This window comes from Lissotriton vulgaris, chromosome 6 (genome assembly GCF_964263255.1).
Source record: "Lissotriton vulgaris chromosome 6, aLisVul1.2, whole genome shotgun sequence".
Taxonomy (NCBI): domain Eukaryota; kingdom Metazoa; phylum Chordata; class Amphibia; order Caudata; family Salamandridae; genus Lissotriton; species Lissotriton vulgaris.
In genome coordinates this window covers 1,332,041,283-1,332,064,607 of record NC_141694.1, presented here as the reverse complement: position 1 = coordinate 1,332,064,607, position 23,325 = coordinate 1,332,041,283, and the positions used below count along the sequence as shown (strand labels likewise).

The following is a 23,325-nucleotide window of genomic DNA, read 5'->3' as shown; positions in this document are numbered from 1 at the left end:
TTTTTGTAGGACACACACAATAAGTGAACTGTGCTGAAGTTTCAGAATTAGTACAACTTTTGTAACTCTGAAGTGTGAAGGAAACAAATCAATACCCTAGGTGATGACATTTGCTCACATTATCGTTTGTGTGCAGTAAAACCATTTTCCAGTACAAAGGTAATGGTCACTTCAATTGAAAATGTGTTGTCAATTGATATGCCACTTTCAGAAGAAGGGTCGATTAAGTGTTTCCATATATCATCTCTTGGCTCCTCCTTCCACCCAACCAAGGAAATCTTGCTGCATTCTAATACACAGGAACCCAAAATCTGACAGCGTTATGAAGGCTTTGGGAGCTCAGTAAGAAAACCTACAATATGGCAGTGTTCAGAAGCCACCACAATATAGGGACATAACCCACCAAATGGTAGGGGAGAATGTATAGGTGCAGATAATGGTATGCTATCATGAAGTCACAGTCATTACCTCAAAGGATATATATATATATATATACACACACGCACACACACACAAACATCGTTAAACATGTAGATAAATATTTACACAGAGAATGACAAGAAAAAGTGAATTTAAAATTATTTTTAAATTGGTTGTTGTTAATTTACTTACAATTAATTAAAATCATATAAATGTAAGTGATTTTGTAAATTATTAATTAGGTTAATACAAATTGTATTTAGTTGATTTTAAGTATAGACTAATCTTAACTTTTCTAACTATACATTTATAAAAGGAATAAGACTAAACCTTAAATAGAGTTTGTGATTTAATTTTCTTTTGCTTTTTGTGGGTGGTAAAGGGATTCCAGGGTTCAGGGATGGGTAGTGCACAGGGGTAGTAAGGTGTATTTATGATTCAGAGGTGGCTATTGTGTAGGGATAGTATGGCGTAGCTATAGCATGGTGTAGTTATAGTTTAGGAATGGGTAATCAAAAGGGATAGTAAGTGAATTGAGTGGTCAGGGGTGGGTAATGCTAGAGATAGTTAGGATTTTCTTTTTTTAGTCCTCAGAGGTGGTTAGTACATATGGTTATAAAGGTGCATTTAGGTTACAGGGGTGGTTAATGTACAGGTGTTTTAGGCTTCAGGGTGGGTATTGCATGGGAGTAGTAAGGGGTTTTTAGAGTTCAGTGGTGGAAATGAATTGGAGTAGTAAGAGGGATTTAGGCTTGGGGATGATATTATGTTAAAAGTACATATAATCAAAATAATAAATATAATGTATTTAAAAATCATAATGAATATTGTAAATTAAATTAGTTTTACTTTTATTAATTGTAAAGTTAAAATTAGTTTTAATGTACAATTAAATATATCGATGTAAATTTATACACACCTGTACATTTATGTAGAAATAAACACGTGTGTGTGTGTGTATATATATATATATATATATATATGCAACGTACTGAACGTATTGGGCTCCGTTTTGTAAATTCAACTCACATAAGTTGGACAGTTAAATGTTTTATAAAACTGAATACTATTTAAGAGAGGTCAAGAATGTATGTTGGTTAAAAGTAACCTTTGACTAATTCTAGGACCGGATACGACAGTATGCAAAACCTCACTTGGGGTTTTATACATATGAGGCTATCTCATAATTCACGTTTGGGGCAATTTCATTTGAAGTCTTAATTTAAATGAGAGTACGGAAAACGGATGTTTTTCAAATTTATGTAAGATGCTGACGGGACTTTAGAACGCGCAAATAGCGTTTCCTGTTATTATTTCCTTTGCATGTCAGGACACTATATAAGTGGCAATAATGGGCTTATTTATGTCAAATGCTTTTTGGTTTATGTGAAGGTGCCATTGAAACGTATTATTTGAACTACGTGACTAATGAATGTGTACTCCACTCAAAGATGGCCACCATAATCAAGCTATGAGTCCTTTGTTTATGTTGCACTTATCACGTGAAACTTTATTTAAATGTTTGTTTACTGGATCTGAAATTACCCGTGATCAAGGCGAGTTTCCTCGCCGAAACGCGTTGGGTTTTTGATTCCATGACTTATCACGATGCTGCACTTTAAATAAATATGGAATTTTGGAAAAGCGCACTTTGTTGAGAACTTCTGATTCCTGGCATATCGAGGGGAGTGCATCTTACGTAGCGTTGCTACGCATTGTGGACCTGCATATCGACGAAGGGGAACCTTTGCCCCTTAATGCACCGCTGTCCCGGTGTCCCGGTGTTACAAAGGATGTGGATCTGATATATATATATATATCAAAAAAATACCCTTTCAGGCATAGAGTGACGAATAAATTATGGGTAGTTCTCAAGTTTAGGTGGAAAGCAGCTCATGTATAGAGCTTATATAGAGCACTCAACACTAGCGACACTCTAGATCTGATATATATATATATATATATATATATATATATATCCAGCTCTCCACACAGAGTAGAATGGAGATTTATTGGCCAACAAAATTCAAAACAAACACGATTCAGCAATGCTGCCTTTGCCAATGTCGGCTCCTGTATAGAGCTTATATAGAGCACTCAACACTAGCGACACTCTAGATCTGATAGATATATATATATATCCAGCTCTCCACACAGAGTAGAATGGAGATTTATTGGCAAACAAAATTCAAAACAAACACGATTCAGCAATGCTGCCTTTGCCAATGTCGGCGGGCGCCGTTGTCATGGCGATTTTTAAACACATGATTCAACCTTTGCATCGAAGACAGACTAACAAAATAAATGCATTACTGCGAGCGCCATATTGGAACATGTCTGGGATTCTGAAATTCATTACTAGTTCTATAAACAATCATTGCGTATTACATCACAAACACATCACGTATAAAGAAAATTCATCAATCAATTGAATTATAGTCATTCTCTATATACAGTATATGCACACAGCACACGTATTATATAAAATCTCACTGCTGGGCGTGGTAGTCAATTGCTCTAATCTAAAAGGGGATGTACCACTTAGGTGCTTCTTCAAACGGTATATCCAGACAACTACATTTATTTCAAAGCTTATATTGCCCTGAATTGGCTATAAACCTAGTGCTGCCTCATGGTTAATGCCCCATATGGGCTATATAGCCTTTATGTGATATTCCTCATTTCGATGAGTGAGCGCGCAACAGTGATTGAACTAGTCTTAGGCTATGTCGTGCCTTATCCTGCCCTGAATGGGCACATGCTCTGGGCTGCTCATAAGCTGTTGCGTGTTTACATGTCGCTTCTCATGTTCCTAATAGGCCCATCCTGTACAAAAAATATTATCAGGTTCCTAAGTAAACAGCAAGTTCCTCTCCACTGTTTAGACCCACTGGAGATTTACATTGGAGGTCTATGATGAACCTGGTCTCTAACCTTCTTAATCTTTTCTCTCGATCACCTCCTCTAACATCCCTGGGTACATGATTGAGGCAAAAATATTGCAAGAGCGCCCCATCGCTCTTGTAGTGGCTCACAAAATGTCATGCAACCGGGTAGTTGGTATCATTGCTGGCAATGGCCCTTTGATACTCTAGGATCTTCATCTTCACCTGGTTGATTGTGCTACCCACATATCGCAGGTTGAAAGGGCAAATCAAACAGTATACCACAAATGTGGTGCTGCGCGTCATTAATCTCGCTATTCTCCTTGCTTTTTCCATCATATAAAGATTTAGTGCACAGCGGCAATTGCCATTGTGAAATTAAAGTTAGGCCAGAGTTTCGAACCCAAGAGCTGTTTTGCGAATAGCTTTGCCTCTATTTGACCAATCTTCAAGTAATGTTGACAAAAATACTTTCATCCACCTCAGCTCCTTCCTGGATGGTTTCGGCATGATCATTTAAGCGGGGCTACGAAAAAGGGGGGAGAGATGTTCTAAACCACGTCTTCTGCAATTTCCTGCAGGAATTTTAGAGAGTGATGAGTAAAAAGCAGCTGAACAGAATTACATCAAATTTGGCAATAAACTACATCTTTACTCAGAAAGCGTGCATTTCGTGATAATATGTAAAACCATTCTGACTTTTAAGAAATTGAGGTTCACAAGTAAGCGATATACTGGAAATTGATCGAGTGCAAATTCCGCTGGACCACAAACTAAAAATAGAGCGTTCCGATTGGCCGAGAGGGCCTTTTGTCTGGTCAGGTGCCTCGGTCCTGCGGGACCAAGTGATCTGATTGGCTAGCCTCAAAATCAAAAGAAATGTGGCAGTGGCCACTTCAAGAGAGAAGGACTCAGCCCACGTGTCCTGAGTTTGTTTTAAAAAACATACATAAGGGGGTAGGTTAGGGAAGTCCTGACCACCTGGCCCATGTCAGGGGGATGGTCCTAGAGGTATCCCTCCGAGGTCAAAATAATAAAGTAAAAAGGTTTTCAGACGTCAGTCCAGTGTTAGAACTGTATGATTTAGTGAGGCCTCCTGTGACGTCCCGTGGAACCCTCTATGTGGTTCCTTGGGACTGCCGTAGGACTTCGTCATTTTCTGGATTTTGTGGGGTGAATTTCCGTGGGGAGTTGCGTGAACGCAAGTGGTGTCCGCCTACAGGGGGCCCTGAGTTTAGGTGTACGCCTTGCATCTAACTTCACTACTACACATAGTTAAAAGGTGTGCTCCGTGAGGGCGTTGGGTAAAAAGGATCAAAAACCCACAGAAATTCACTGAGAAACCAAAGGTAAAAGTGATGGCATAGTTAGATATGGTAATAAAGTCAAATTTTATGCTAAAAAAAAGTCTTAGAAATGTTCTGAAAAAAGCAAAGATTAAAGTGAAATTACGCTTATGAAATGCAGTGACATACTAGCTTACATTTTTTTTTTAAATCACTGAAAAGAAATCCCAAAGGTTAAAGTGATGTTATAGTTAGGCCTTGCAATACTATAAAAACTATGGCTTTAAAAAAACAAAAAACTGTGACGTTTGCGGACCTAACTACAACTTGAACCACCTCCATGCACTGCTTATGACCTCACATATTACATCACTCATGAGATGTTCAATGACAACATAGTCGTAAAAACAATGGTCATTGAGTTATGAAAAAATCAAAGTACTTTGTGGCCTCAATTTGTCAGAACAGTAAACTACTGAAATGGCACCCGCTACAAAAGAAAGGTTTTGTAGTTTGAAGGAGAAACTAAAAAACTCCTGTGGAATCCATCAGGCTCAGCCCTTGCAAAGCGTCCTGCAGTGTTTTGGCACTGTGAACGGGCCCATCAGTATCAGGGCAGAGCCTTTATGTATTTATTTATTTATTCATGAAATTTATTAAGCGCAAACAAATGCCCAAGGGCTTCTCGGCGCTGTGGACAGAGGCAGACCAGAGAGATGGTAGGGAGAGTTATTGGGTAAATAACCAGGTTTTTTTTTCTCCTGAAAACAGTAAGAGTGGGGCAGGATCTGATGTCCATATCAAAGGAGTTCCGCAGTTTAGCTGTAGCGACCGTGAAACGGCGGTCACCCCATGAGGCTGTTTTGGTCCGGGGCACGGTAATCAGCAAGGCGTTCATAGAACGTAGTGCTCTGTTGGGGGCCTAGAATGCCAAGGATTTCATGAGAAAGAGGGGCCCTAGTTTACGGGAGGCCTTATAGGCTATGCAAAGTGCCTTAAATTTAATTTGATTCTTCACGCCAACCAGTGGTAGTTTTGATCACGTGGGTAATTGGTTTGAATTTTGGGGTACCAGAAAGCATTCTTGCAGCTGCATTTTGTACAGACTGTAACTTGTGAATGACTTTCTGTTGAGCATTGATGAAAAGTCCATTGCAATAGTCAAGGGGTGACATGACAAAAGCAGTGACCAACGTTTTACCTGAGTAGGGGGGAAGGAAGGGAAGGATTTTTTTGATGGATGTAAGTTTGTAGAACGCAGTTGAGACAATGGAATTTGCATGTGCAGCAAATGTTAGTTAGTTCATCGTCTAACAATATTCCCAGATGTTTTACTTTGGTAGCTGGTATAGGCGGAGGGCCTAGTTCAGTGGGCCATCATACTCCTGGCCAATTAGGGGAAAGGTTTCCCAATATCATTACTTCCGTTTTACTGGAATTCAACTTGAGACAGTTAGTTGTCATCCAGTTACTGATGGCCATCATGCCATGATGAAAATTGGCCGCAATTTTATCTCCGTTGTTTTTTATTGCTAAAATCAGCTGGGTATCATCCGTGTAGAATGTTAGGCTCATCCCAAAGTCCTTGATGACCCTTGCTAGATCTGTCACATTGACATTAAATAGCGTTGGACTTAGGGATGAGCCTTGGGGGACGCCACAGGGGAGTGTCATCCGGGCGGAACTGAAGTTACCCAGTTGTACCGTTTGGGTGCGGTTGGAGAGAAAGGAGGAAAGAAGATCTTTGGCCTTATCCTGGATACCTATGGCATTGACACGGTCGATCAAGAGGTTGTGGTCGACCGTGTCAAATGCAGCGGATAGGTCGAGCAGGATAAGTACTGGTGTTCCTCGTTGATCGATGGAAACAGTACTCCTACCACTAATCAAAGCACAAGTGATCGAAATGGTGATTCTGTCATTTTTTTGTAAGATGTAGATCCTCCAAGGTGACCTACCCTGTTCTTTCACATTTTAGGAATAAGAAAGGTACAAGTCATGGATAAGGACCTGCTGGGCCAGTGTCTTAAGGATTTAATGTACAAGGGGTATGGATTATAATGCCAGCAATGCTCCTCATGAAAGAGATCCTGGAAAAGACACTTATTAGAAAACAAAAGAGAACATGATAAAGTTCTCAAGCGGCGGGATCTGCTCTAATTAGTTTTAAAAAGGGCACCTTAGGTTCAGGGCAAGTGTGTGAGCTTGGTTCTGTGAGCTGTGATGGGACCAAACAAAAATAGACCAAACACTTGTCCTTTCAGACGGGCCCATTGGGCAGCACGGGCTACCCAAAAAAACATTCCAACATTGTTACCGGTCATGGGTCCTTAGCACAAAAAGATACACATCCCTGTCATCCTTGAGAAACACCCTGTTTGACAGCAGACATCCTATCCCTTTGCTAAATCATTTTAAACAATCATTATATAGATACAGTTTAAAACCAAACCAAACTTTAGGTAGATTTAATTTAAGGTAACAAATATAGGTAGAAAGAGCACAGTTGAACCTTTTCCATAGAGGCAAACTCAACCTACCTTTTCATTCAGGGTTTCACATGGAAGACTGTGCACAGCTACATATTTTGGGTAGGAATGAATGAGAAACTCTACTGCATCTGCATCCTATTTAAACAATTTGGAAAAAAAAGGAATCATTCTGGGAAAGCTGAACATGCACAAATAAACAAGAATGTTCTCTGTCCAGCAGCAGTGTCTACCGAGCCTCTACACTCTTAAGGTGTTTTGACTGATATATATATTTTTTAACACTTTTGAAAAAGGACCCACATATGACCAGTGCACCATAAAACCATCTATGGTATTGTGCATCATAGGTATAACTTTCTCATGCACTACACACAAAGCTAGATTCTAGTTATGTGACTGCCCACTACTGTGGGGAACAGCTGGCACTAGGGAAGCATTGAATAATTCACATACATGAGGTGCTCTTTAACCACATGACTGCTAAGGCAATTCCCCTCCTGTAGTGGAAGGCCTTGAAATACATTATTTCATGACGAGCTCAGCTCGTCATCAGCACATTAAAACTCATCTGTTCTGAGCTGAGCTCGTCATGAGCAGCGAAGGGGTTAAGCATTCACACAAGATTACATTCCTTAACTGTGATGTGGTGTATGGATAAAGCAATAAAATACAATTTGTAAGCAGGACCATGATTTCTAAAATGCCCTTCAACGGGCCAGTACTTCTTGTCAAATTGAAGCCACCAAATAAAAGTTATCATGCGTGAAAACCATATCATGCAGGGATAGCAACGGGATCTCCCACATCACTCCTAATATTTAACATACATATGATAAAACGGGCACAGCTGATTGCCAAAACCCAATACACTTACAAATGTATGCAGGTGAAGTTCAACTACATATTCCTAGGGACAATCTCAAGCAAAACTAAGCAAACATCACTCACTTCTCTAAATACATCTATTGAAAGATGAAAGAGAGCTATCTATGTCGGAATGGGTTAAAGATCTAAATACCTAAACTGGTAGATGACCTTGCTAAGAACTTTGTCCATTGGCTAGTGGCTCTGTACTTGGTCTCGCCAAAAGAAGTTAAGAGTTGTGGCGAGTGGCCCAAAGTGTTTCTCTTTTTTTAGGCATCACACAACAGTTAACAAATATGCCAGCGTCCATCTTCTGTTACCAAGAAGAACAATCAGCTTCTACAACTACCTCACTAAATCAAGCTGATGAGCAGAGAAAAAAGTTTTTTCAGTTTGGGTGTACATTTGCAATAGCATTTTATGTAGAAGTCAATGTCTAATCAGTTAGTTACTCCTGGTGTAGGAAAAATGCTAAGGGGGGTTTAATCGATGTTTAGTGAACTAGTTGTGACAGCTCAGTAAATGATGCACTAGGCTTTGAAGATGGTGTGGGCCAGTAAGGGAAGCAGATGGACTTCCATTAGTATAGGAGTCGCGTAATCCTACTTTTTCAGGTCCAGGATGAAACACACTGCGGCTTGAAGGATGCCCTTAATGGGTGTCAGTGTGGAGTCCATGAGGCCATGGAGCAGGGAGTTACCCCCATCTAGATGTGAGAATATGAGGTCCTGAAAAGCAGTCTCGAAGTTGCTTTTATGAAGAAATGCTTTCTCTTTCTTTAGGTGAGAGAGCTGGAACTAGGCTTTCTTTTTCTTTGTTTTCCTTGAGGGTGATGTTTGTGTCCAGGGTGAATCCAAGTCACCTGGCATTTGGTGACAGTTGGGGCTTATTTGAAATTGTAGCTTTAGTTTCCAAAACTTTTAAATTCACAAATATATATCCTTCACTGCTGATGTTCTTGCTGCAGCAGTAATAATAAAAATGCAGCCCTGAAGATTTTCACAAACCCTAAACTCTTTATAATGCTCAACATTTCTTGAACACGCTTTATCTAGTTCTGTCCGTCCAAACAGGCAATTCCCATTTGCAGGAAAGTACACATTTTTTACATGGTCACGCTCACTCTTTACGAGGTATATGATGTGATTTTGACTGGTAGTGCACTGCATTCCTGCTAACCAGGTCCCCAGTGCCAGATCTCTTTCCCAAAAACTGCACAATTGTTTCCCCAACTGGCACCTTAAGGGACTCCCTAACCAAACTCATGCAGGGCTGCCATCGCGGGCTGTGTGCTTTGCTGCAGACCAAAGTGAAAACACGACATGACAGATATCCCTGTGTGCCATGTCCCCTAACACTGCATGTAATGTTTGTAAATCACCCATACAGCAGACCTTACAGCTCTGAGGAAGGTTGTCTTATATTACCTGTGAGGACATATCTGCATGAGCAGATATGCACCTGGGCTGCCAGGATAAGTGATAAGGGAAGCAATTTTAACATGTGCTGACACTGGCGAAACCAAGTTCCCCAGCTACATGATGGCTTCAGTGAAAATAGGGATGTTTGGTACCAAACATCTTGTGTTCGCAAACTCATTATGATTCCAGTGGTAAATCGGTGAATACATGCACACAGCGGGCACCTTAGAGGTGCCCCTGGAAACCTACCAGCCTCTGGTGTGTTGGCTGACTGATCTCTGCCACCGAGCGAGGTTTCTGAACTACCAGGGTGAGGGCCTTTGCTCCCAGGAAGTCAGAAACAAAGCCTGCAGGATGGACTGCTGATTGAAGCCACTGCCTTCGAAATGTGAATCTGACTCCCCTCACAGGAGAGGAAGCTGACACCCTTTGTCCAAAGCCCTTTGGCACCTGGACAAGCGAGAAAATTAGTCAGTCAGGTAGTCGTGCCTAACCCCAGGCTAGTACCACCCCTAAGGTGGGCTAACTGAAGTGGACATGGCTTATCAGGGTTTGGCCATCATTGTGATGGCAAACTTTGGAATTCAGAGACAGGGTAATGCCCACTTCCTACAGAAAGTGGTCATATAGGGGGCATAGTGACCCTACAAGTAAGTAGGCCACTGACTACTACCCTAGACTCCCATAAACCCAGTATTTATGGTATGCCAGAGAAGCAGATCCTGCCGACCTGAAAGAAGAAGATGGATGAAAAGAGTCGCAAAGAGCAAGAGCTGAAACTACAGCAACTGACTTAGTGCCAACCCTGCCAGCTGTCTGCTGACTTCAACAATGGCACCAAAGGACGACTTGTCCTGCAGCTGCTGTGGCTCCAAAGCCTGGGAGACCTGCCAGCACTTCACCCAGGAACCAAGAACTCTAGTGGAGCAGCGCAGCTACTTCCCTGCATCCTGCCGTCACCAAAAGAAGAGACCAGAGAGGTCTCCAAACTTGTTAGATCGACTGAGAGTGGCAAGGTTTAAAAGGACACAGCCTTGAGTTGGATGAAATCCTAATTTTATGAGGACTGGCCCTGGGTGGTACAAGTCGGTCCTTTTCTGTCAGTATCCTCTGAGCTCATGTGCGGAGTAGCTCAGGGCTCTGCACTGTCACATAATTTGTTTAATATATACATTAGGCCCCTCATTAGTTAGCTGTCCAGGAAGTTCTGCTGCCTATATGACTAAGCAGAAGACTCAACTTTTAATCAGCTTGTCAGGTTCGTTGGGTCAGCCTGTACTGGCCACCTGAATTGGCTAAACCCCCGCTCCTAACGTATCAACTAAAAGTCTGTGTGTAGTGATGAACAGTCATCTAACTCTGGGAGCCCAGGTAAGGGCTGTTACTTCTAGTTGTGTCTTCCTTTTGATATCTATTAGGAATGTTACAATCTTGATTTCTCAAGAACACCTAAAGGCAGTAATGATGGCTACTATTCTGTCTAGTTTGGATTTTGTTAAGTTTGTTTACCTAGGGCTTCCGGCTTAGACGGCTCAGACTTCAGGTAATTTAAAATTAGGTGAGCCACAAGTAGGTCTCATGTGTTCCCTTTAAAAAAAAAAAAGAATAAAGCTACATTGGCTGCCCATTAAACAGTGGGTATAGTTCAAGGTACATTGCTTAACATTTAAAGTCTTCTACAAACTGGCTCCGTCATTTCTTAACAATAAAATAGGTAAATAATTGTCAAGATCTGTATTCATGTTTGCTGGTCTTGAATCTCCTACTTCTAATAATAGGAGGGCAAGAATGGGAAGTCAAACTTTCTCGGTTATGGCTCATGTACTGTGGAACTCCCTTCCACTGTACTTACCTTGGATATTAATCTTTCTAAATTTAGAAAATGCCTGAAAATCTGACTCTTTAGGCAGGCCCTCGAGGAATAGTTTCTGCTCAGCCTCAGCAACTTAGCAATTTGTTTCCTCTCAGTATACAGCGCCATGACACCTTTGATGACCTTGCGCTTCATTAAATAATCATTAACATACGATCTACAAACATATGTAGCATATTGCCAGTGACTTTCCCAATAAATTCAGAGTTACTTTATTAAATATTCTTCAAAGCACTGCATACAACTGTCTGCACTTATTTTGGTGTTGGTTAAAATATAGATGGATGAGTAACTCGTGTATAGTGAACAACATACACTCTTTGATTCTCAGAGTGTGTGCACTTTTCAAGAGCCAAAGCTACTCACCCAGTCCAGGGTTTGTGCTTTGCCCAACTGCGTGGGACTGCCTACTAACAAGACTTGAGATGCATGCAACTAGAGTCTTGCAATATTCTGATCCCACCGAAAGGCACACTACAATAACTGAAGTTCGGCTCAGCTACCAAAGGACAGACTCCATGGAAAGGTAAGAGATACTTGCATCCGATTTTTCATTTACTGACAAGAGCAGTGGAAAAAGACCGGTAAATCCTGAATGCTTTTTCAATCAGTTTGTCTGTCATTTCAATACTTTCACAGACCATACGTCTGGGATCTCCACTTCAATCCTGGTTTTCTATGTAGACAGGTAAGCTGGGATATACACTGCCTTGTCTGTACTGACTTTCTCAATGTCAACTATTATGCCAAATGAATCTGCAACTAACGACAGCCATCTAGTTTTCTATGTAATTGCCATCTGTCTGCGGCCAAACCTTCACTACTAGATGTTGAGATGCTATAGTTAACATATTTCAGTATTTCTGAATTATAATTAGTATAATTTACCCCATTCCGCTCTTTTATCAAAGACAAGGTCTCCTAGAAAGCAAACGTACAGTAATGCAACACAGAACCAGCAAGAACAAATTCAGTCAACTGTACAATACCTGCAGGTCTACTTCAATGTACTTTGGCTCCTCCTGGTGGTATACCCTGGAGTTGTCGGTAGTGTAATACAACCTACAATAATCAGCTTCACTGCATAACCTAAAAAATAAAAAAAACAATGTTATAATTAATTTACAGTGCAAACTGTAAAACAAATCTTTACTAAGTCATAACAGTGCAAAGAAAATATTTTGAGAATCAACTTCACATCATTACCGCAATGCAGCTGAGACAGTTTTGCACCCGTCACAGATACATTGATGGGGTTCGACAAAACTCTAATCATGTCTACTGGCTAATATTCTGTAAAAAAAAAAAAACACCAAAAAACTAGAAATTCTCAAGAATACGGGGCCAGATAATATACAAAGCTATTTTGCAGTAGCAAACTCTGCAATTGGTAAAATGACATGGTTTTCACAACATACAAGAGTCCCTTTGAAAGTTGGGAAGTATTTCTGACTCCCAAAAGTGTTTTGCAACCATTCTGAATTGCAAATAACAGAGGACATGAAATGTGACATCCCCTTCTTTTTGAAAGTTGAAAGGGATGTACAAATGTTTGTGGCTGCAATTGCCGCTGCGCTGATCAGTTACCAGTTACCCACCCCCGAGTTGAAGTGATCCTGATTTGCAAAGTTGAAGTTGTCTCATTAAGGTAGCTTCCCTTTTGGAAATCGCGCTAACCTCCTCCGGTGGGGCAGGCAGTGGTCCAGAGGACTAGCACCCGAGCCTCAATTGGACACCTGCTGCTTAAAATCTATCTATACTAATATAATAAAGAGAGAGCCCAAACCTTTGAGGCGGGTAATCTCAGGAACCACAGCACCAATCAGAACACCCAATACAGCGTTGGAAAGGGCAGTTGCAGCAGAAGAACATAGGCTATGCAGACGCCCACCATATACATTTAAAAGGTAAAAGAACCGTGCCAGCAAAGTAGTCCCTTGTGGGCGTGTCTGCGTTGTGCTGTGGGGGTGTGCTGTGAGCGTGACTAACGCTGGGGGCGTGTGGTACGTTCCACCCTTCATGCCATGTCTCATATCGTGTGCTGTGGGCGTGTGCTGAGGGCGTGGCGTGTGCAGGGTGCGATATTACGGAGAAAAAAAAGCGAGCGTTGTGCCCAATATGTCATTGTTTTTTCTTCCCTGGTTCTGTACATTCCAGCTCCAGGTGTCCACCCTGCTCCCTTTAAATACCCCTGCACCCCATAATCATAACCCACCCGTACTCCTTAAAATACCCCAACACCCTTAAACACTAACCCATCTTAACCCTATAAATATACCCTGTACCCCAAAACCCAAACCTATCCCTAAACCCTAAAATACCCCTGTACCCCAAAACCCAAACCTAGCCCTGAACCCCATAAATACCCCTGTACCTCAAAACCCAAACCTAGCCCTGAACCCTAAAAATACCCCTGTACCCCAAAACCCAAACCTAGCCCTGAACCCTAAAATACCCCTGTACCTCAAAACCCAAACCTAGCCCTGAACCCTAAAATGCCCCTGTACTCCAAAACCCAAACCTAGCCCTGAACCCTAAAAATACCCTTGTACCCCAAAACCCAAACCTAGCCCTGAACCCTTAAAATACCCCTGTACCCCAAAACCCAAACCTACCCCTGAACCCTAAAAATACTCCTATTCCCCAAAACCCAAACCTAGCCCTGAACCCTAAAAATACCCCTGTAGCCCAAAAACCAATACCTAACCCTAAAACTACCCCTGTACCCCATAACCCAAAACTATATCTGAACCCTTAAAATACCCAAACACCCCAAAACATATACCTCAGTACCCCAAAACATATACCCCTATACCCATACTTACCTTATCCAAATATTTAAAAAAAACATGTTTTTACCATTCATGCATTTACAACGAATATCGCTGTAAATGTATGCGTGGTAAAAGCATATAAAATGTAATGCCATGCGTTATAATGGCATGCGGAGTCATGGTACTTTCGTAATGAAAGTATGCGGAGTGATGGTATGCGGAAAGAAATTTGCAGAATAATGGGTGTTTACCCTCCCCCGGAAAGTACATTGGTGGCACGGCGGCCCACATCTCCAGCAACATACTCATTTTTTCACCACCGATTTGAAAAATGCACAGGTCTCTCTCATTGATGGCCAGCACCGACATACACTTTTAGACACACCTCCCACCACAAGTTCTAGAACTGCGAACTTTGGAGCTGGGGAGCTACGTTCGAATCTCGGCATCAGCTCAACATCCTGTGATTCCAGGCAAATCGCTTTGTCTCCCCGTGCCTACCACAAATGAATGTGTTCTTCTGTAATGTAAATTGTGCTCATGCCATGTTGTCAAGTTTGCGCTATATAATATTGCAAGGAAAAATAAAGTAGGGAAACTCGAGTTCACACACTACTGAACGCGCACTCTTAAGTGCATCATCAGTGCACTGTGAATCGGAGTGTTTCACAGGCCTGTCACAGATAAGAAATGCTATCAAAACGAAATCCTACAAAACAATATACTACTGGCCCGCAGCAATTCATACCCGGACAACGTCGGGACGGGCTGCTAGTACTAATATAATAAAGAGAGAGCCCAAACATTTGAGGCGGGTAATCTCAGGAACCACAACACCAATCACAACACCCAATACAGTGTTGGAAAGGGCAGTTGCAGCAGAAGGACATAGGCTATGCAGACGCCCACCATATACATTTAAAAGGTAAAAGAACCGTGCCAGCAAAGTAGTCCCTTGTGGGCGTGTCTGTGTTGTGCTGTGGGCGTGTGCTGGGGGGCGTAACAAACGCTGGGGTCGTGTGGTTTCCGCCCTTCATACCATGTCTCATATCGTGTGCTGTGGGCGTGTGCTGGGGGCGTGTGCGGGGCGCGGGATTACGGAAAAAAAAGCGGGCGTTGTGCCCAATATTTCATTGTTGTTTTCTTCCCAGGTTTGTACATTCCAGCTCCAGGTGTCCACCCTGCTCCCTTTAAATACCCCTGCCCACCTGCCCATTGTCTTCAACAAATATATTTCTCATTTGGGAAAGGGAATGCAGATACGGAGGTCTGCAGTACTTTGCTGGGCTCCATCCCTGCATTTGTGGTCAATCAAGGAATATCATTTGATAATGCAGTTAGGTCGCACTGCAGTTCGTGGACAAAGTACACATTCCTGGTTTGCTAATGGCAATAGTGCAACTGATGGTTCACTATATAAATACAACCGTTAATAAGTACAGCTGTGATATTACAGTTACAATATAGCTCCAGAGCAATTGGAGAAGGAATAAGAAAGAACCTGGATAAAAACAAATTACTAACCTTAGCTACTCATAAACCTTCAACTACTCTTATTTTATTCTTTTTACTCTTAAACCCATGCAGATAACTGACCATATACACACAAACCTTTAAAAAAGAACTTCAAAGATGGCTCTTCATTCTTTTAAGCTATGTGTTTTTTTTATGTTCATCTAAGTTCATAAGTGATTCGGCAACCTAACATCAGGACACATCAGGAGACAGCTGCACTGAACACAGTGGTAACTGTACAGGCTTCACGTGCCGTGGTCTATAATGGCATTTCTAAGGTTCAAGGTCTTAAGAGCACTGAACAATCGAGGATAAAGACTTCCAAAGACTTTGTTTTTTCTCTGAAAGTATTCATGATCTCTTGTCAGACAAAATAAAAGGGAAGAGGCAAAAGCTTCCTCTCCTTTATAGCACCAAGAAAAATTAAGTTAAACACTAAAAGGACCTTCATCATCCATGCCAAGGGCAGACAGGAAAAGCTGCAGAGAGCCTGAATGACAAACACTATATGCTGTTATGAAAAGCCTGATAGTATTTACCACTAACTGAAAATAATCTGTGGCAGGAAATACTCTGGTCCCTTTAAAAATCCTTTAAGTAGAGAAAACAACATTGCGATGAAAGTAAGTTTCCTATAACTAGGCATTGAGAAACAGTACAACGATGACCATGTACGCCAGGTCTTCAGAGACTCAGTTTCCCCCCCCTCCCCAACAACATTAAACACCTCAGCCAAATGATCCAGGAACTTTTAATAGAGCGCAATAGGATTAACTCGTTCAATAGGAGCACACACCATCCCCCTAAATTCATTCCATTGCCCCCCATGCCACATGACGATCCGGCCTACAGCGCAGACAGGGCACAACTGGGTACCGATAACATGCTGGCGGCGCTCTACAATAAGGGCCTGGTCACGAAACTAATAGGACCCACTAAACATACAGCGCTGGTATGGCATAAAGCACACACCAAGCTGGGATGGAAGGGAGTCATAACGAAATTGACCCCCCTCTGGGATACCAAGGTGCTGGGCCAGCTGAGGCGGTGTAAGGGCTTTACACAGTGGGACAGTATAGGTATATCCATGGTGGGAGACATGTGGGACAAAGGAACGGTGATATCCTTCACACAGTTACAACAACAGTATAGCCTAGGCCAAAATGAAAAGTTTAGATATCTACAAATAAGACATGCCTTACTGGCTGCACTCCCGACAGACACTGAGATCCCTGAAGCTTCCCCGCTAGAAGATCAATTGTTGACGGACCATATGCCCCAGGGCACCACTTCTCTCACATCCCGGAAACTCCTTCACAATCTTCCAGACCTTATGGGAACATTTAAAGAGAAATGGTCTAGAGAGGTAGGAGACATGGACGACCCAGAGTAGAGGGAAGCCCTGGCATCACCCAAGGTGACGCCAGGGCTCGGCTCGGCTGAGACTAGTGCAACTTAAAATCCTGCATAGAATATATTACACTAGGACAACCCTACATAAAATACAGAGAGCTACTCATCCATTTTGTCTAAGAGGATGCGGGGAAGAGGGAACCTTTCTCCACACAGTGTGGGATTGCCCAATAATAGCTCACTATTGGAGACAGGTACTGCGCACTATCTCACAGGTTACAGAAACATTGCTCCTGCCAGAGCCAAGAAGGTGCTTATTAAACATATGGGAACCTAACGACCTCACAAGATATGGACTGATATGGGTCACGCTTGGGCTAATAATAACCAAACCGAGATATTGCACAAAAATGGGGAGCAGCAGAGGCGCCAACACTGTCGGCATGGTGCCAAAACATAGACCTAACCATGATTACTGAACGTACCGTATATGCCTCCAGAAAATGCCAGCGGAAATGGAATAAGATATGGGCGGCATGGAACACCTTCAGGGGGGACATTTGTGATACGCTGCCAGACTTTGATGATGACAGCTCAGATGAGGAAATGGGTGAGGAATAGAATAAGGGAGATAGAGGGAGGGGATCTGACACAGCGGAAGGGCACCTGTAGCGTTGAGGTTCCGGGTTGCTCTGGATAGGATGAGATTCATTATCTGGTGGAGTGTTTTTCGGATTGTGCTACTGACTTTGACTGATTGTACTGTTGCCAATCTTACTGATCATATAATAAAAATGATTAGTTACCATTAACAATAACTATCTTTAAAAGGTTTTACAGCATACTTCTAAACAAAAATGTAAGACGCTAACTTCTCCGTAGCAAGACATGTATAATTTGCATATGTCTCCTGTATCACGCCGCCGGACCCGAGGTTGTCGGCTGAAGGGCGGTGTAAATTCGAAAAGTGCTAAGAGAAACTGGTGGTCAACGCAGCTGGCCCTCGAGGTTGTAGGCTCAACGCAGTGTTATAGGGCTAATATACAATAAAGGTCTTACAAAAAACCCAAAAACAACATGCAAATCATTCGAACCCAACACCAGGTGGCAATCTAATGTTCAGTGTGAGATCTGCAGTTCATATGCCTCGAACACCATTTTTCTTGCTGAGAGCCAATGCATATACTTGATGGCAGCCGAGATGGAGTAGTATTTATTTTTTATTTATTTTAGGAGTTTTGTATAGCGCTAGCTGGACCGAGGCTATCAGAGTGCTTCACAACAAGTAACTTATGTGCAAATGGGCAGTACAGGGAATATAGAGGAACATAGTGAATCGGACATATAAGTAGTAAATGGTACCTGAACATACAGACAACGAATACAATATAAGATCCTTTACGGAGACAGAGCAATTGTCACCATACCAAACAAAAAAGAACTCCTAGCAACGACTGAGCATAGTATGGATGAGTCATATTGCACAGGAAGATAAAAGCAGAGTTTCATCGGAGATGACTTAGTAATGTAACATGATAATCCACAGTCCTTGGGTCGAGAGACCAAAGAGTTTCTTATTCCAGCAATACGAGTCTCTGGGAAGTTTTCTAGATCAGAATCAGTGACATTGGTCACCTAGTTAAAGTTAGAAGGGGTGACAGTTAATGTACTTCCTTAGCTCCTATCTACTCGCTTGAGAACGATCCAGGAAGAGGATTTTGAGCAGGTTTTTGAATTTTGGAAATGAGGGGACCGTTCTTGATTGAGTTTTAGGTGGTTACTTGAGAGCTGGCGCTGAGTCTCTGGAGGTCCTTAATGGAGGTGTTTTCTAGATATAACTGCGTGTCAACAGCATTTAGGTGGAAAGGGATGTTGGATTAGAGAGGTGAGGGGTTCAATGTAAATGTTGAAAAGCTGAGGGGAGAGCACTGACCCTTGTGGAACACCCCTAGTAATGGGGTGCAGGTCGGATTCGAAATTTTTATTCTTTGTGATCGGTTGTGGAGGAAGAAGGAGAACCAGAGGAGGACCGTCTCTTCAAGACCAGCCGTTTCTTGTAGAACCCTGAGGAGAAGCTTGTGATCGAAAGTATTGAATGCAGCCGATAGGTCCAGGAGGATGAGAAGCCAGCATTGGTCCGAGTCAAGTGACTTGTGTAGATCATCTATGACTGAGGATTGCGGTTTCGGTGCTGCAGCCTTTTCTGAAGCCCGATTGATGGGTTCTGAAAGTTGATGTTGTTCAAGTGTTGGGTCAGTTGAGGAAGTACACATCTTTCCATGATTTTGGACAGGAGAGGTAAGTTCGAGACGGGTCTAAAGTTATTCAAATCCTCCGTACCTAGTCCTGGCTTTTTCAGCAGAGGTGTGACCTGACCGACTTTGAGGAAATCTGGTACGACTCCTGATCTCAGTGAGCTGTTAATGATCTTGCACCACAGTGGGGCTAGGGCGAGCTTCAAGTCTTTGGACAATTGAGGGGGTAGGTGATCAAGGGCGTGGGATGAGGGTTTTGCGTTGGAGATTAGTTTAACTATCTCTGCTTCTTGAATGGGAGTGAAGGAAGACCAGTGTTTAGGGGGATTCAAGGAAACGCTATTGATTATTTCGGCTGCCTGGATCTCGGTGGAGGGAGTGAGATTGGAGCCAAGTGAGAGATCGAACTTGGCGATTTTGTCGTTGATAAATGTGGCGAAGTTGTCGCATCGTTCTTTGGATGCCGGAGTTGCGGAGGCCACTGGTTTAGAGGTTTGTTTCCCGATGATATTGAAGAGCTCTTTGTGCCTGGTTTTAGCGTTGTCCGGAGCCGAGCAGAAGAAAGAAGTCTTTTTGTTCTTAATGTGTTTTTTGTAATTCCTGCGGGCTGTTTGGAGTTGCTCGCGATGTAGGGCGGTGGGATTGTTCCTCCAGATTCTTTCTGAGGCTCTTAGATGTCTTCTTTCTTCATTGATGTCGGTGGTGAACCATGATCTGGATGGGATGTTTCTGGGTTTTTCTAGTTTTAAAGGGGCAAGTAGGTCCAGGGTGCGCGTCATATTAGAGTTGTAGAGAGAGGTGAGTTAGCTAGTTGGGAGGTGGTCAGTGGTGCTCGGGAGAAGCAAGCTTATTCTTTCTTCTAGATCGGCTTACAGGATCTGAGCTGTGTTCCTAATCCATTTGGAGGGGTGCCTGCAAGGGGAGTTGAGTTCGGACCCCTTGGTTGATTTGAAAAAGGATGATGTGGTGATCAGACTAGTCTACGGGAAGGATGTGGTCAATGGTGATTGCATTGCTTTCAGTAATAATAGCGTCAAGGGTTGCTCCTCTGTGATGTGTTTCTTCTGAGCAATGTTGGGCCAGGTTGCTTTCTAATAGGAGGTTGTTTAGGGATTGAATAAGCAGGTTTTTTGTTTCATTCCATCTTAGATTAAGGTCGCCAATAATAATATTATTTGAACTTCCAAGAGAGCAATGGACAATCAAGTCAGAAAGGTGTTCTCCGAATTCGGAGGAGTTACCTGGGGGGGGGGGTGGTACAGGAGGTGGCATGGAGATGGCCTGTTCTTGCTTGTCTTGATCTTGACTGAGAGACATTCGAAGGAGTTATAAAGGCAGGAGGCAGTTTCCGTGTTAGAGATGCTATTCTTGTGAATGATTGCTAGGCCCCCTCCTTTTTGAGCTCTCCTTTCTTTGTTGATCAATGTGAATCCAGGCGGTACCAGCATGTCCATGATGGGATAAGAGTAATTATTGAGCCAGGTCTCCCTGATGAATGCTATATCTATATCGTGGGAGAGAATGGCTACTGCTAGCTCGGATGCATGTTTAGAGGAAGATCTGCAGTTTAAGAGCAAGCAGTTAATGGGGGATCCTACGTTGCTCAGAGTTTTAGTAGTTAGGTCCCTAGGTAGAGCAGGTAGATGAGCTGGGGGTCTAGGGGCTCTCAGTGGAAGGAGTTATCTTCCGTCTCCCGTAATTACTTGGATCATAGATTTGTGGAGGGATTGGAGGGAGTGTCATAAGTTGAGGCTAGGTATGCCCCTTTCCGAGGGAAAAGGGCGGCTTTCGATATTCTGGGTCTCCCAGAGTGGTTCTCCGTCCCCCTTCTGTTGGTTGATGACTGGGATCTGGTAGGGGCAGAGGGCTGCCTGGTTTGTCTCTGGGCGGGGTCCTAGGTAGGAGGAGTAGTGGCTCATAACGTGGATTAGGCCTCGTGTGGCCTGAAGACTGGGGAGGGCAGGGGGGAAACTGAGCTTGGGGGTAATGTTTGCACAGGGATGGCTGATTGGGATGAGAGAGGAGGCAGGGGTGGGAGTGTCTACCGCTGGGAGGGGTGGGATCATTATTCGGAGGTGCAAAGTTGTGGGAGGTGACTCGCGGGGGTATGGGGAGGGTTCTTGAAGAGGACGAGTGAAGGGTCTGGCGCCTCACCTGAAGGGGAAGGCTTGCTGGGGGGCAGTGAGGGGTCTGGCTGGGTCGTATATTGGGCAAGGGTGCTTTTTTTTAGCGAGAGGAAGAGGGAGTCGAAGATCCTGAGGTTGTCATTATTAGCCTGTATCAGTACAGTGCCATTCGAGTAGATGGTTATGCAGATGTTACCGCTCAGCGTCCGGTGATTCAGGAGCGAGGTCGTCAGTTTGCTCCTATGGGATGTGGTGGTAGTTTTGGAGATGCGAAGATGTGAATTGAGGATGGTGATCCAATTGTTAGGTCTTTGAGTGTGGAAGATGAGATCCATTATTATCTGCCCTTTGGAGGAGCAGTGGAAGGTATCTACGAATAGTGTTTCGGGGTGCTGTCTGATCAATCTGTGGAAGGTATCTACGAATAGTGTTTCGGGGTGCTGTCTGATCAGTCTATGTTTGAAGAGTCTCTTTGCTTTCCTTGAGAGGTTGGGAGGGAAATTAATCCTGAAGGAGTTTGGCCCAAAGGGTTTTAGGTAATTCGGTGGTCGAGGGGCAGCAACCATAGGCGTGGCCGGAGGCATTTTATCTGGGTTCTGAGGAAGGCGGGTTCCTTTCGGGATGTGAAGAAAGGGTCTAGTGTTACGCGTGCGGGCGGAGTAGGGCTTCTTTAGGATCAGGTTAGAGAGTCTGTGATAGGTTGTAGGGAAGTGGTCCTGAAACGTTAAGGGTATTCTCTCTGAGTGGCAGGGACGCCTCTGCCGGGATGTGACGGTGGATCTGAGATTGGGGCCCGGTTGGGCATTTGGTGGACGGGCGTCTAGGGGCTGCCTACACCGTCATGTGAGACCCTGGGAATGTTAGAGGGGCAGTGGATAGAGAGCCTCTAGTGGCCAGACCTAGTCCTTGTTAGCCATTTGGGGACAGGCACCAAGAAGGTGCCTACACTAACCTGCGAGTTTTTGTTGCGATGTCCGGACCGTTGAAGGAGCATTAGATCGGGACCATCTTGCAGCCAGTCTTAGTTTAGTTTAGGCGATATCTTCATGGCTCCCCATGGGTAGTCAGGAAAGTTCGGTGCAATTCAACATAGGGCGGCCATCACGGTGTCAGGCACTTTAGTGTACTCGGGGTGGCCCTTGTAAGATCGCTTCAGGCCTGTACTACTGTGCGCTGGGGATCGGGAGCAGTTGACTTACGGGGCCAGGAGGCTGTCTTTGCTGGTGGGAGCTTTATTTATTTATTTCTTTTAGTTTATTTGGAATGATAGGAAGAGTGGCGACCATTACGGGGTCGGGCACAGTGGGTCATGCTATGTTGCATCTCAGGGCTCATCTCCTGTCTTGGGACGGCCTGTTAATTGTTGGGGGTCAAGCAGGTCCAGCCTTACTGTAGTAGGGTGGATCCAGGCCTCGTGGGGTCTTCGTGAGGCCTTTATGATGAACTTTCATGGCAGGCATTACAGGGTCAGGCACCGAGAGTGCTTAATATGTTGAGTCTTGAGGCTCCGCTCCCGCCTCGGGCCTCCGGTTTATCGTCAAGGGTCGAAAATGACCAGTCTTGTTGTGGTCGGGATGGTCTAGGCTTCCAGGGGGCTATGTGTGGTCTTATTGCTAGCTGGTTTCATTGGTGACACTGTGAATGTTTAGTACTAGTCTTGCTGTAGTATTCTGTACCAGCTGGAGCTTATTGATGGTAGACCTATTGTATTACAGAAGGAGGGCATTACAATAATCCAACTTAGAATTAGAGATACAGGAGCTTGTTTTAGTGCACCAAGGGAAAGTACTGGAAATATCTTTCCAAGGGTCCTTATGATCCAAAAGCAGGAGGATACTGTCCTATTAACCTGATGGTTGAAAGATAAACTGGTGTCAACTATGACACCAAGGTTTCTTGCAGATTCAACCGGTGAGGGGCGTGACCCAAATGTTTCTGGCCACCATGAGTGGATAAGATATTACCTCCAGCCCGAAAGATCTGACCATTTGTGCAAGTGGGGAAACATATATATTAAACAGTGTGGGGCTCTAGGAGGACCCCTAAAGAACTCCTCAACCG

At 43.5% G+C, this 23,325-nt stretch overlaps 1 protein-coding gene across 1 annotated transcript in view; it reads right to left on the bottom strand.

Annotated features, from left to right (window-relative positions):
• The window catches only part of RIOX1 (ribosomal oxygenase 1), a 234,366-nt gene that overhangs the window by 48,774 nt on the left and 162,267 nt on the right, over positions 1–23,325 (bottom strand). Inside the window, exons 13-14 of the mRNA XM_086927470.1 lie at positions 12,231–12,330; positions 7,132–7,218 (exon numbers count right to left, since the gene is read on the bottom strand). Coding sequence (XP_086783596.1) covers positions 7,132–7,218; positions 12,231–12,330 — 187 coding nt within the window. The remainder of the gene's footprint in view (positions 1–7,131; positions 7,219–12,230; positions 12,331–23,325) is intronic.